Source organism: Panthera leo, chromosome D4, assembly GCF_018350215.1.
Source record: "Panthera leo isolate Ple1 chromosome D4, P.leo_Ple1_pat1.1, whole genome shotgun sequence".
Taxonomy (NCBI): Eukaryota; Metazoa; Chordata; class Mammalia; order Carnivora; family Felidae; genus Panthera; species Panthera leo.
In genome coordinates, this window is record NC_056691.1 from 61,269,400 (window position 1) to 61,282,358 (window position 12,959).

At 38.2% G+C, this 12,959-nt stretch overlaps 1 protein-coding gene across 3 annotated transcripts in view; it reads left to right on the top strand.

The window, feature by feature from the left end:
- The window catches only part of TGFBR1 (transforming growth factor beta receptor 1), a 56,913-nt gene extending 44,512 nt beyond the window's left edge, over positions 1–12,401 (top strand). For all 3 annotated transcript variants that reach the window (XM_042914304.1, XM_042914305.1, XM_042914306.1), the window contains exons 7-9: positions 1,365–1,489; positions 2,952–3,082; positions 7,873–12,401. In XM_042914304.1, the coding sequence (XP_042770238.1) occupies positions 1,365–1,489; positions 2,952–3,082; positions 7,873–7,998 (382 nt within the window). In that variant the 3' untranslated portion in view covers positions 7,999–12,401. The remainder of the gene's footprint in view (positions 1–1,364; positions 1,490–2,951; positions 3,083–7,872) is intronic.
- Positions 12,402–12,959: the final 558 nt, after the last annotated feature.

Below are 12,959 nucleotides of genomic sequence, written 5' to 3' on the forward strand. Positions count from 1 at the left end.
CCTGGACGGTTAAGGCACTTAGCACATTGTAATTCTCCATTTATCTGTCTGTATATTCCACTGGATGGCAAGCTGCTTGAGAGCAGCCTTGGATTCCCAGTATCCGTTACAGTGCTTAATACAGAGCAGGTCTTCAGTAAACATTTGTTGAATCCATGAATTTCAAAAGAACATAACTAGGTAGGTGTCCTTATCCTCATTTCATAGATGAGGAAACAGCCCCATGGAAGTTAAATAATGAGGCCAGCCTCATAAGGATGGTAACCTGAAGAGCTGAGATATGAACCTCGGCCTTTCTGACCCAAAAGGCCTTACTCTGTATCACAGCATGTTGCCACAACATATGTTCACACTACTGCCTCGGCTTTGGATAGAGCCAAGCTTCATTCTGTCTCAGTTGTATCTGTGATTTCTGGATTCAACAGGGACTCTCAGAACTTTTGACTTAGGGTCCAGGACAGTGGTTGCTGCAGATCAGGTCTTCGTGGATCCTGATCTCTAACTTTAGTAGGCTTTTTAAAACTTGAAAACCCTACAATGTGGCATCAATAGGAGGACTGGCGGGAGCCTGGGTGGCCCAGTTGGTTAAGTGTCTGACTTGATTTCGGCTCAGTTCATGAGTTTGAGCCCCACATCGGGCTCTGCACTGACAGTGTGGATCCTGCCTGGGATTCTGTCTCCCTTTCTCTCTGCCCCTCCCCCACTTGCTCTCTAAAAAATAGGAGGACTGGCATTCATTTTTTCCTATTATTTTGTTCCCTGGATTATGTCTTCGTCCTTCCTTTCATCCTCTTCTAGTGAGAAGATTTCTAGATTAAAATGTATGGTCCCTGCATGGTACTTGACAAAGTAGGTGGTATATGTTAGGACATTTATCATAGTCATGGTTATTATATGTTGTGTCTTTCATTGGAAACTAAGATCATTAAGGCAGGTAGCACGAAATTGCTGTTTCAACTTTTCATGGGATTTAGTTAACATCAGTAATTTTCAAATCAGTATGGATATTTAATATTTTTGAGGGTAATATGATCTTAGTTATGTAATATTGTATGTATATGTCCATATATAGAGAGAGATATCTGCAAGGATGTTGATCAAAGTGTTAACACTGGGTGGTAGTAATGGAATGATTTTTTACTTTGTACTTTATGAACTTTGGGAAAATTTCTATAAGAAGTGTGAATCATTTTAAAAAGTAGCAGAACCATGCTAAAAGGGAAGAAAAATCTCAGAGGTAATACTGGTAATACTGATTTATTTTATTTTATTTTTTTAATTCTCAGGAGAAAAAAAATCTATGAAAGAGTTCAAAAGTATTGTGGCCACCATTACATAAAGTAAAATGCTGACTTCTTTTTTAGGTACATGGCCCCCGAAGTTCTAGATGATTCCATAAACATGAAACACTTTGAATCCTTCAAACGTGCTGACATCTATGCAATGGGCTTAGTATTCTGGGAAATAGCTCGACGATGTTCCATTGGTGGTAAATTTCTCCCCCTCCCCCATTAGTTTGTCATGAACAGAGAAGCTGTTCAGGGATAGCCTTGTTTTTTTTTTTTTTAATTAAAAAAATTTTTGTTTAATGTTTATTAATTTTTGAGAGAAAGAGTGTGAGAGGGGGAGGGACAGAGAGAGAGAGAGAGACAGAATCCAAAGCAGGCTCCAGGCTCTGAGCTATCAGCACAGAGCCTGACACAGGGCTTGAACCCATGAACTGTGAGATCACGACCTGCGCTGAGGTCAGACACCTAACCGACTGAGCCATCCAGGTGCCCCTAGCCTTTTTTTATTGAGTGTAATTACACATATCAGCAGTGATCACTGAGAGTGCCAAAGAAAATAAAGGAGATAAAATCTGTGGTGAGAGGAAATGACATGACACACTTATTCTAGTGTATTCTTTTTCTATTTTCCATTTAAATCTTGGGAGCATCAGAAACCAAGCCCTTGTTATCTTGACATATAGTTATTTAGAGTGGATGACTACTTGAGAGGCCACCCAGGAAGCTGTTTCTAAATTATAACTGGGTCAAACTCATTTTCCCCCCTGAGATTGTGGGTATTTTGTCCAACTTCATAGCTGGAAGTTACAAATACAGAATACAGTTATATCACCCTTACACTATGTTTTAAACTAAGTTTTAACTTAGGTTTAGTTTTAGATTGAGAAACTCCCATATTTACTTGAGGAATAGTTTCTTATCCTTGGGGGCCCAGGCTTGGTTGAGACTAGGGTCTCAAGTTTATGTAACAGTAAGAGGGGGAGCATGTCTCTTACAGTGAAGAGGACAGATCCAAGTAGAGGTAAAGGACTTGCACCTCCGATTTGCTTGTAGGATTTACATCTCCGTGGTAGAGTGTAGATCCCTGTGCCAAGTGAGAGGGTAAGCGCTCACAGAATAAAAACTCTCATTTTTTGTACCATAGGGTTCTATAGGAAACTGTCAATCTGGTCAACATAGCTCATGGTTAACCATCGTCAAAATAGCCTTTGATGGGGCGCCTGGGTGGCTCAGTCAGTTAAGCGTCTGACTTCGGCTCAGGTCATGATCTCGCGGTCCGTGAGTTTGAGCCTCGTGTCAGGCTCTGTGCTGACAGCTCAGAACCTGTTTCAGATTCTGCGTCTCCCTCTCTCTCTCTGACCCTCCCCCGTTCATGCTCTGTCTCTGTCTGTCTCAAAAATAAATAAATGTTAAAAAAAAATAGCCTTTGCTGATCCCATGGTGATATTTAGTTGCAAGCTGTACTGGACCCAGTACCAACTCAGAAAGATGGGTTGTTGATGCAGATGTGGATGAGACAGACCAAGCCATAAGCACTTAGCTAATTCATGAATGGAACCCTGAATAGGACTCTCAGGTGTTCCTTTTCTGTCTGGACAAAGAATGGTCTGGCATTATCAATAAATTCTTCAAAATTGTTGTTGTTGTTTTTAACCAATATAGGAATTCATGAAGATTACCAGCTGCCTTATTATGATCTTGTACCTTCTGATCCATCAGTTGAAGAAATGAGGAAAGTTGTTTGTGAACAGAAGTTAAGGCCAAATATTCCAAACAGATGGCAGAGTTGTGAAGTGAGTATTTCTTTTGGATACTATACAATTTTCTAAACTGTTTCTGCTTGTTAAGTGGAAATTTGCCTCTTTTTTTTTTTAGGAAAATAGACACAAGAATTTCTTTCTTTCTTCCTTTCTTCCTTTCTTCCTTCCTTCCTTCCTTCCTTCCTTCCTTCCTTCCTCCTTTCCTTTCCTTTCCTTTCCTTTCCTTTCCTTTCCTTTCCTTTCCTTTCTTTTTTTTTTCATGGCAATTAAACCAGTGAGTGAAAAACAGTTTTCATGTTCGATCTCAAGTCCATCAAAAGGGCCATGGAACATTTGCAGAGGCTGTCAGTGTATCAGAATAGTGTTTAAATCTACCAATGAACCAAGGCATCTGCATTTTATTTTATCTACCTATTTTGCTATCTGTCTTTTACATGGAGTGTTTAATCCTAATGCACTTACCGGTCTGGTGGAATTTAAGTTCACCATCTCTCTCTCTCTCTCTCTTTTTTTTTTTTTTTTTTGATAAGTACATTCCTTAATCTCTATCACCTATTTAACCCATACCCCCATCCACTGGCCCTTTGGTAAACATCAGTTTGTTTTCTGTATTTAAGAGTCTATTTCTTGGTTGTCTCTCATTTTTTTTCTTGTTTTGTTTCTTAAATTCCACATATGCGTGAGAGCATATGGTATTTGTCCTTCTCTGGTTGACTTATCTCACTTAGCATTATATCCTCTAGATCCACCCATGTTGTTACAAATGGCAAGATTTCGTTCTTTTTTGTGACTGAATAATATTTATCCATTGGTTGCTTCCATAGTTTAGCTATTGTAAATAATGGTGCAATAAATGTAGGGGTACATGTATCCCTTTCAATTAGTGTTTTTTGTAGTTTTGAGGTAAATACCCAGTAGTGCAATTCCTGGATCGTAGGGTGGTTCACTTTTTAATTTTGGGGGGAATTTCCATACTATTTTCCAAAATGGCTACACCAATGTGCATTCCCACCAGTAGTGCAAGAGGGTTCTTTTTTCTTCACATCCTCACCAATGCTTGTTTCTGTTTTTTTATTTTAACCATTCTGACAGGTGTGAGGTGATAGCTCATTGTAGTTTTGATTTGCGTTTCTCTGATGATGAGTGATGTTGAGCATCTTGTGTTTGTAGTCATCTGTATATCTTCTTTGAGAAATGTCTATTCATTTCTTCTGTCCATTTTTTAATTGGATTATTTTGGGGGGTATATACTTGTATCAGTTCTTTATATATTTTGGATACTAACCCTTTATCAGATATGTCACTTAAAAATATCCTCTCCCATTAGTTTTGTTGATTATTTCCTTTGGTGTGCAGGTTTTTATTTTGATGTAATCCCAATAGTTTATTTTTGCTTTTATTTCCCTTGCCTCAGGCGACATATCTAGAAAAATGTTGCTACAGCCAATATCAGAGATAATTACTGCCCATCCTTTCTTCAAGAATTTTTATGGTTTCAAGTCTTACATTTAGGTCTTTAATCCATTTTGAGTTTATTTTTGTGCATGATGAAAGAAAGTGGTCCAGTTTCATTCTTTTGCATGTGACTGTCCAGTGTTCCCAACACCATTTGTCTTTTTCTGATTGTGTATTCATTCCTGCTTTGTTGATTAATTGGCCAAATAATTATAGGTATACTTATTGGTTTTCTGTCCTATTCTTTTGATCTCTATGTGTCTATTTTTAGGCCAGTACCATACTATTTGAATTACTACCACTTTGTTATATAAGTTAAAATCTGGAACTGTGATACTTCCAGTTTGGTTTTTTTGTTTTTGTTTTTGGTTTTCCTTCAAGATAGCTTTGACTGTTTAGAGTCTTTTGTGGTTCCATACCAATTTTAGGATTGTTTGTTCTAGTTCTATGAAAATGCTATTGGTATTTTGAGAGGGATTACATGAAATGTATAGATTGCTTTGCGTAGAATAGACATTTTAACAATATTTGTTCTTCCATCCCATGAACATGGAATGTCTTTCCATTTCTTTGTATCATCTTGAACTTCCTTCATCAGTGTTTTATAGTTTTCAGAGTATAGGTCTTTTACCTCTTGGGTTGAGTTTATTCCGAAATATTTTATTGTTTTCAGTGCAATTGTAAATGGGATTGTTTTCTTAATTTCACTTTCTGCTGCTTCATTATTAGTGTATAGAACTGCAACAGATTTTAAAAAATTTTTTCAAGTTGATTTATTTATTTATTTATTTTGAGAGAGAGAGTGTGAGTGGGGGAGGGCCAGAGAGAGAGAATCCCAAGCAGTTTCTGTATTGTCAGTGCAGAGCCTGGTGAAGGGCCTGATCCCACGAACTGTGAGATCATAACCTGAGCTGAAATCAAGAGTACTTGGAAGTATTCATGCACTCATTAAGTAGAGCACATTATTAAACAGATGGCTTTTTTTTTTTTTTTTTTTTTTTTAGAGAAAGAGCGAGAGCCTGAGCGTGAGCTGCAGAGAGGGGCAGAGGGAGAGAGAGAGAATCTCAAGCAGGCTCCATGCTCAGCATGGAGCCTGACGTGGGACTTGATCCCACGAACCTGGGATCATGACCTGAGCTGAAAACAAGAGTCAGAAGCTTTAGTTTTACTGAGTCACCCAGGCACCTCTAAACAGATGGCTTTTTAAGCATGAGGAAAAGTTAGCAGTTAACATTAAGAGCACACATGCAATTTGCTGAATTAATGCCATCGCTGTCATTTTTGTTTTTTCTCAATTTGATTAGTTTTATATGTACTTTATACTAATTCAGTCTTACACTTTTCTAGGGTTTTATGAATCTCCTCTCAATAGTTGAAACACAGTAAGAACATGAAACTGATAGAATAACTGAAGAAATGTCTTGCAAAATCTTCTGATATTTTCCAGTCTGGACTTATAGTTCTCTAGGCCCACTGTGCAGCTTTCCCCTTGGGATATCCCTCACCTTTGGGAGGATTCCCTCACCTGGGATTCCCTTTCCCTTTGTTATGGTGAATATTCTTTCCTGGCTGCATGACTTCCTGTTTCTGGTTTATTCAGGTTCCTCCCTCTTTTAAGTCTCTGCTCAGACGTTACCTTGTTATACCCATTTCAAATATCATCTTCTTTCCCTGGCATATTTTATCTGCTTCCCTAAATGATGTTTCTCCGTAGCACTTACCACTGCCCGTCCATGTATTTTACTTACTTATTAATTATATGCTTTGGCTCTCTAGAATGTGAGCTTTATGAGGGTAGGGATTTTGTCTGTTTGCTCGCTATTGTATCCCCAGTACCTAGGACGGTATCTGGTAGATGGTAGGCTGTCAGTAAATTTATTATTTTGTTGAATGAGTATATGTATGTGATAGGAACTTGATCCTTTTTATCTGGAAACAAATGTTCATTTCTAGAAAATGTCCCTGAAGTATTTCTTTGATTTGTTCCCTTCCATTTTCCTCCATTCTTTTTTTTTTTTTTTTTAAGTTTATTTATTTTGACTGTGAGAAAGCACGAGTGGGAGAGTAGCAGAGACAGAGAGGGAGAGAGAGAATTCCAAGCAGGTACTGCCCTGTCAGTGCAGGGCCTGATGTGGGGCTTGAACTCACAAACCGTGAGATCATGACCTGAGCTGAAGCCAGGCACTTAACCGACTGAGCCATTCAGGCGCCTCCTCCTCTGTTCTCTTTCTTACAGTCTACTTACGAATGGTAGACCTCTTGAAGAGGCCTTCTAATTTTCTTGTCTTTTCCTCCAGCTCTGGTTTTTTTCTACACTTTCCGGGAGGTTTATCAACTTTTATCTTTTTTTATCAGGTTTATTTTCCAATTCTTCTGTCAAGTTTTTCCAAAGTCAAACAGGAAGCAAAAAAACGATCAATGGTAAATCTAACATGAACATTTTCTTTTATCTCCTTAAGGATATTAATGATAAGTTGTTGATGTTTTCTTCTCTGTACAACTGTTTTTTCCAAGTTGCTTTGTTCTGTATCAGCTTCTGCATTCATATTGCTTTCTCTGGTGTCTAATCAAACTCCTGCTCTCTTCCTGTTTAAAAATAGGATGCTAAAAGCCGATGGGAAGCTTTGTGCACATGAAGGGAGCTTATCACCTGTGATCTTTAGGGTGATCTAACTGGGTTACTCGCTTGGAGAGCCACTGATGGCAGTATCTTCAGGTCTTTCCACTTGGGCTCGCATTCCCCAGAGAGGACTCTTACAGTCTCTTGCCTGGAGGAGTGTCTACAGGTTGTGGCCTGTGTTTTGGGGAGAAAGCTTATGGTCTTCTCATTTAGTGAGTTGTCAGTATGGAACTTTGCCCCCATGTTCCCCAAGTCAGAGGTCTCTGCTTTACCCTCTCAGATACCAATCTCTAGTCTTTTGCTGGTGGGGGGCTGCAGTCACCCAACTATGTGATGCTCAGGGAGGGGCAAGGATCTGGGGTTCCAGCTCTTTTGGCTGATCCTATTTTTAGCTTGCACTTCACCTCAGAGGAACTCAATGCAGTTAATTCCTCGGATTTTGGGGGCGTTTCAGTGTGAGTCAAGTTCCTTATTTGCCATGTACAACTCTGGTTTAGGATTCAGATTTTTTAGGTCTGCTAATAAGTAAGTCACCCCTTGTCCATCTGCTTTCCAGCTGCTGACAGCAGTACCCTACTGAAGGGAATTGAGGAGGTTTCTATTCATTTGTTATTACAGATAATGCTGAAACAAACAAAAACTTGAACGTATGTCACTTGGAAAGAAACTGTACAGAGTAAAGATCTAATCCAGATGAATGGAAAGTGGTGCATGCGTTAACTATAATTTTTCTTCTATTTTCTTGCAGGCCTTGAGAGTAATGGCTAAAATTATGAGAGAATGTTGGTATGCCAACGGAGCTGCTAGACTTACAGCTTTGAGGATTAAGAAAACATTGTCACAACTCAGTCAACAGGAAGGCATCAAAATGTAGTTCTGCGGCTTCGCCTGAACTCTGCTTTTCTTCAGATCTGCTCCTGGGTTTTAATTTGGGAGGTCAGCTGTTCTACCTCACTGAGAGGGAATAGAAGGATATTGCTTCCTTTTGCAACAGTGTAATAAGGTCAATGAGAAACTCCCCAGGATTTCTTTGGACCCAGGAAACAGCCATGTGGGTCCTTTCTCTGCACTATGAATACTTCTTTCCCAGGACAGTTACAAAGTGTTGTGTAGTCTACCTTTATTTTTTATTAACACAAAACTTGGTTGTTTTTTTGTTTTTTTAAAGATGATTGCTGATCTTAACTTTAGGTTAACTCTGCTGTGCTGAAGATCATCTTTAAGGGTAAAGGAGCTGGATTGTTGAGTTACACGAAACATTTCTTATTTTTCAGGAAAGTGATTTTATTCCTGGTTAGTACATTCTCAGAGGATTCTGAACCACTAAAGAGTTTCCTTGATTCAGACTTTGAATGTACTGGTCTATAATTTTCAGGATCTTAAAACTAACACTTATAAAACTCTTATCTTGAGTCTAAAAATGACCTCATATAGTAGTGAGGAACATAATTTATGCAATTGTATTTTGTATACTATTACTGTTCTTTCACATATTCAGAACATTACATGCCTTCAAAATGGGATTGTACTATACCAGTAAGTGCCGCTTCTGTGTCTTTCTAATGGAGATGAATAGAATTGCTTAAAGTCTGTGTGTCTTAAAACCTATAGTATTTCAATTCAAGAAATTTATTTATCTGGGTAGCCCAGACTTTCTCTGTCTAGTTTTTTGGAGGAATTTTTGTAGTATGTCATTTGGTAGTCCATTTTGAAAATGCCTTTCTCCTACCAAAATGTGCTTAAACCACTAAAGAAATGAAGTGGCATTAATTGGTAAATGTTATCATGGTCATATTTGAATATTCTCACTTCAAGCTTTTGCATTTAAATTGTGTTGTCTAAGTATACCTTAAGTCAAGTGGCACTCTAGATGCTTATAGTACTTTAATAATTTAAAACTTGTAGCCTACAGACTAATTTTTCTAAAAGGGAAAATTTGTCTAGCTGCTTGTGAAAAGTTGTGTGGCATTCTGTAAGCCATTTTTTTCTTTATCTGATCAAAGACAGTGTTATTTTTTTAAGAAATGAATTACATTTAAAATTAGGATATGGTTGATGTTAAATAATAGGTTTTTTCTAGGAAGGTAAAGGTAATTAATAATTTGAATAGCTAACAGGTGTGCAAGAGAGTCACATTCGTTATGTCGGAGTCAGTGTTCAGTGGGCTTTCTGTCTTTGTAACTAAGGTCAGAGTTCGTGTGGTTCTGGAGTCTCACTACCATTTGAAGAAGGCAGCTTCTAATTCAGTCTTTCCCTCCGTGTGCGCATACTGTGCACAAGTGCTTAATCTCCATGGTTATGTAACGAGTTCAGTACACCCTTGATATTTGGGAGTGGTAGCTAAAGAACATCCTGAGTATAGGTTCTCCATTTACAGATGTTTTTAGTCAAATTAAATGTTTCAAGCAAACTCGTCATGGTCTTCACATTAACTTGAAACTAACTTACAATAACTGGTTTTTACTTCCAGTGCTAAAAGTCCTTTAGGGCTTTTATAATTTTCAGAGTTCTCTTTATCACTGTGATCTTATTCTGACGGGAGAGAAAAAACTATCATAGCAATGAGGCAAGACATTGACTTTATACTGCTATCAGTTTCTAAATGAAAGGGTCAGAATAACCTTTACAGTATTTTGGTCAGTAAGAGATAGTGGCCATTTACACTGACTGGGCTGCATTCTGATAATGTCTTATCTCTTATACATAGAATAAATTTGAAAGACTATTTGGTCTTAAAGCCAAAGTAATTTTAGAATGAATGACATATACATAGGAATTTAGTGTCAATTTCATGTGTTTAAAAACATCATGGGGAAAATGTGCTTAGAGGTTAATATTTTGACTCCAAATCTGAGTTTTTTCTGTAGTTACCATGATTTTAATTTTGTCAAAGCAAATGAATGAGTTTGAGGGGTTTGTTTTTATAAATATGTTAGATTTCCTGTTTAATAATCTCTAGCTCTGTGATTATAAGTACCTTTTTTTTTTTTTTTTTTTTTTTTGGCCATTTCTAAGCCTACCATATCTGCTTTATGAAATCCAGGGGACCAATGCTAAAACTATTTTTATATAATTTTAAGAACATACCAAAAGTTCTTGTCTGATTTGAAATTGTGATACATAATTTCTCACTTTCCTATAAGGTAAAGTAATCAACTTTTACTGAAGATATTCTTTATTGAATCAAAGATTGAGTTGCAGTTATACTGTTCTTGCCTAAGTGAATAAAATGTACTTTTGGGGAGTCAGGGAATTTTTTTTAAAGTTGGAGTTTAGTTCTAAATTGGGTTTATTATTGCAGCAAATTCCTTTTTTGGCTAATGAGTTTGATAAACCCCATTTGGCTAATATTGGAAACGGAAGTCACTTAAAAGATGAAATAGATCCTGATTGCTACGGCCATAACTGCAGATAAGTTTGACTAGAGTGTTAATTTTGTCACTCAGAAACACAAGCGTTTGTTTATGCTGCCTGTCTTCAGACGTTCACCTTCCAAGATTAAACTTGGCTTAAAATGTACCTTCAGACCAGTTACCTGTCCATGTCCATTTTGTCAGTACCCTGGAGGACTGGGGATGAGGGAGGTACGACCCGGTGGGGCACAGGTGTCCCCGGTCCTTCCTTTATAACTTCAGCTTAGTTTTCTCAACCGGCCTTCCTGCTGGTCCCTGCTCAGAGACCATTGCCTTGCCGCCACCATGCCCTGCCCATATCCCCTCAGCAGCCTTTTGACTGAATAGCTGCTTTTGGTATCTAAATGATTGATGGAAACGTAGGACGTGCTTCCATTTCTTCGAGTCATGGGGTGTTGCTGGGAGGGCTCTCCCAAGTTTGGAGACTGGGTGGGTGATGGCTCTGCTGGCTGCCTTGTTGTGACTTCAGTTATGGCCAGGGAGTGGGAAGGCAGCAAGGTGGCAGTATGGCAATAGGAGTTGTGCCAGAAGCAGTGGCCGATCCTACCCACTGTAGGACAGGGTAAGGTCTGAAGAAGGGAGCCTGTGATTCTGCTGTAATGATATTGCTCAAGAAGTGCCTCGAGTCAGTGCACAGTGCCATGGCCATCAAGATTTCCAAATTTCAGTTCTCCTTATGACATTTAGTGATCAGCTCATGCGTGAGCTACCTTCTGTTCCCCCTCTACATCGCGAACTGTCCCACTTAGACTGTTTTGTGAAACAAGATGGCCTATTGCCAATTAAAATGCAGAACAAAATCAGTATCCCAGTAGACCTGTCATATCAAGAGTTTATTTTTATCCTTGCACTGAAAGAGTGATTATAAGTCAACTGTTTCTTTTTGTTTCTTGACTGTGGCAGTGTTCTGGCTCCAAATGATGGAATTTCCAAACAGTGGTTCTGTTACAGCTTGGCAGGAAATGCCAATTCAGATATTTTTGAGATCCTAAAGAATAGCTCTGGACATGTAATCTGTAGCTTCTTGAGTGTGATTAAGAACGCTGAAATACCCACGGGCCCCTTCCGGCAGTGCTGGGATTCTAAGTCATTCTGAGGATTGTCAGTACATTCAAGCTTTTCCACACCATTATGCAATCTTACTTGTAATTGTAAACTTCTAAGAATGTGGTTAATAATATTCAACCTGTTTCTTAAAACTTAAAAAGAACTTAAGTGAATTTGTTTTTATTTTTTAACAAGATTTATGAATTGAATATCGTGAACCGTGTTTTGATATCCCTTTTTCACCTTGTGCCAATGGAATGGGGTGTTTGATATTTCTTTCTATGTCAAGGAGATGCTTCAAAATGTCAATTGCTTTAAACTTAAATTACCTCTCAAGAGACCAAGGTACATTTACCTCATTGTATATATAATGTTTAATATTTGTCAGAGCATTCTCCAGGTTTGCAGTTTTATTTCTATAAAGTATGAGTGTTATGTTGCTAAATTACTCAAATGGTACTGTATTGTTTATATTTGTACCCCAAATAACATCTTCTATACTCTCTGTTTTCTGTATTTTATTGTATTCGTGCAAAATTCTTTTGGCTTTTACCAGTGTAACCTCTGCCCTTTCGGATGTGTACAGAAAATGTCCATGTAAATTTTCATTTAAGTTGAATGATTTTGAGAAACCTATAAAGAGGAAAGAAAAACAAAGACGACAGTTCCCCAGAAGTTTTTAAAAATTGTATATTGTATTTGTAGTAATATTCTGAATGAGCTGTAAATAGGAAGTAGAAGAGCGATGCTTATGTCGGGTCCTAACACTACAGTAGAGAAGTGGAAGCAATGCAAATAAATGACTTTTTTTTCCCAAGTGCTAGTGGCATCATTTAAAATAAAGTATGTATATTGGACTGAGCCATGCTGATATGAAATGCAGTTGCTATAGACAGATACTAGAGTCTTTGGATTATTCCTCAGTACAAGTTGCAACATGGTAACGGGGCTGAGAAGTGCCCACCTGCCTTGAAGGTGCATCCGTGGCGTCCTCCCACATGCGTGGGGGTGCCTGATCTGTCAGGGGATGGGATGGACCTGCCTCCACGTGAACTGCTTATTGTCTCTCACTCCGCAGGTTTGCTAATGTTTTGTTAAAGATGTTACTGTTTTGATTCTCAAAGTTTTTTCAGTGATTTTCAAAGGAAATTGAGTGCATCCTCTTTCCTAATTTAAGGATTTGTGAGAATTGGCATTTTTTTTTTTTTTAAGTCAGTTTGAACAGTTAGTATGCTAACTCGGCCGATAAGGAAACTGAGAAAATAGCAGTGGAGAGAGGTGATGTGTCCCCAAACTCTTGACTAACATTGAGAAAGGTTTTATGGATTGGATTGTTCTTGCGTTAAACACTGTCACTTCAGTTCAAAGACTGGAT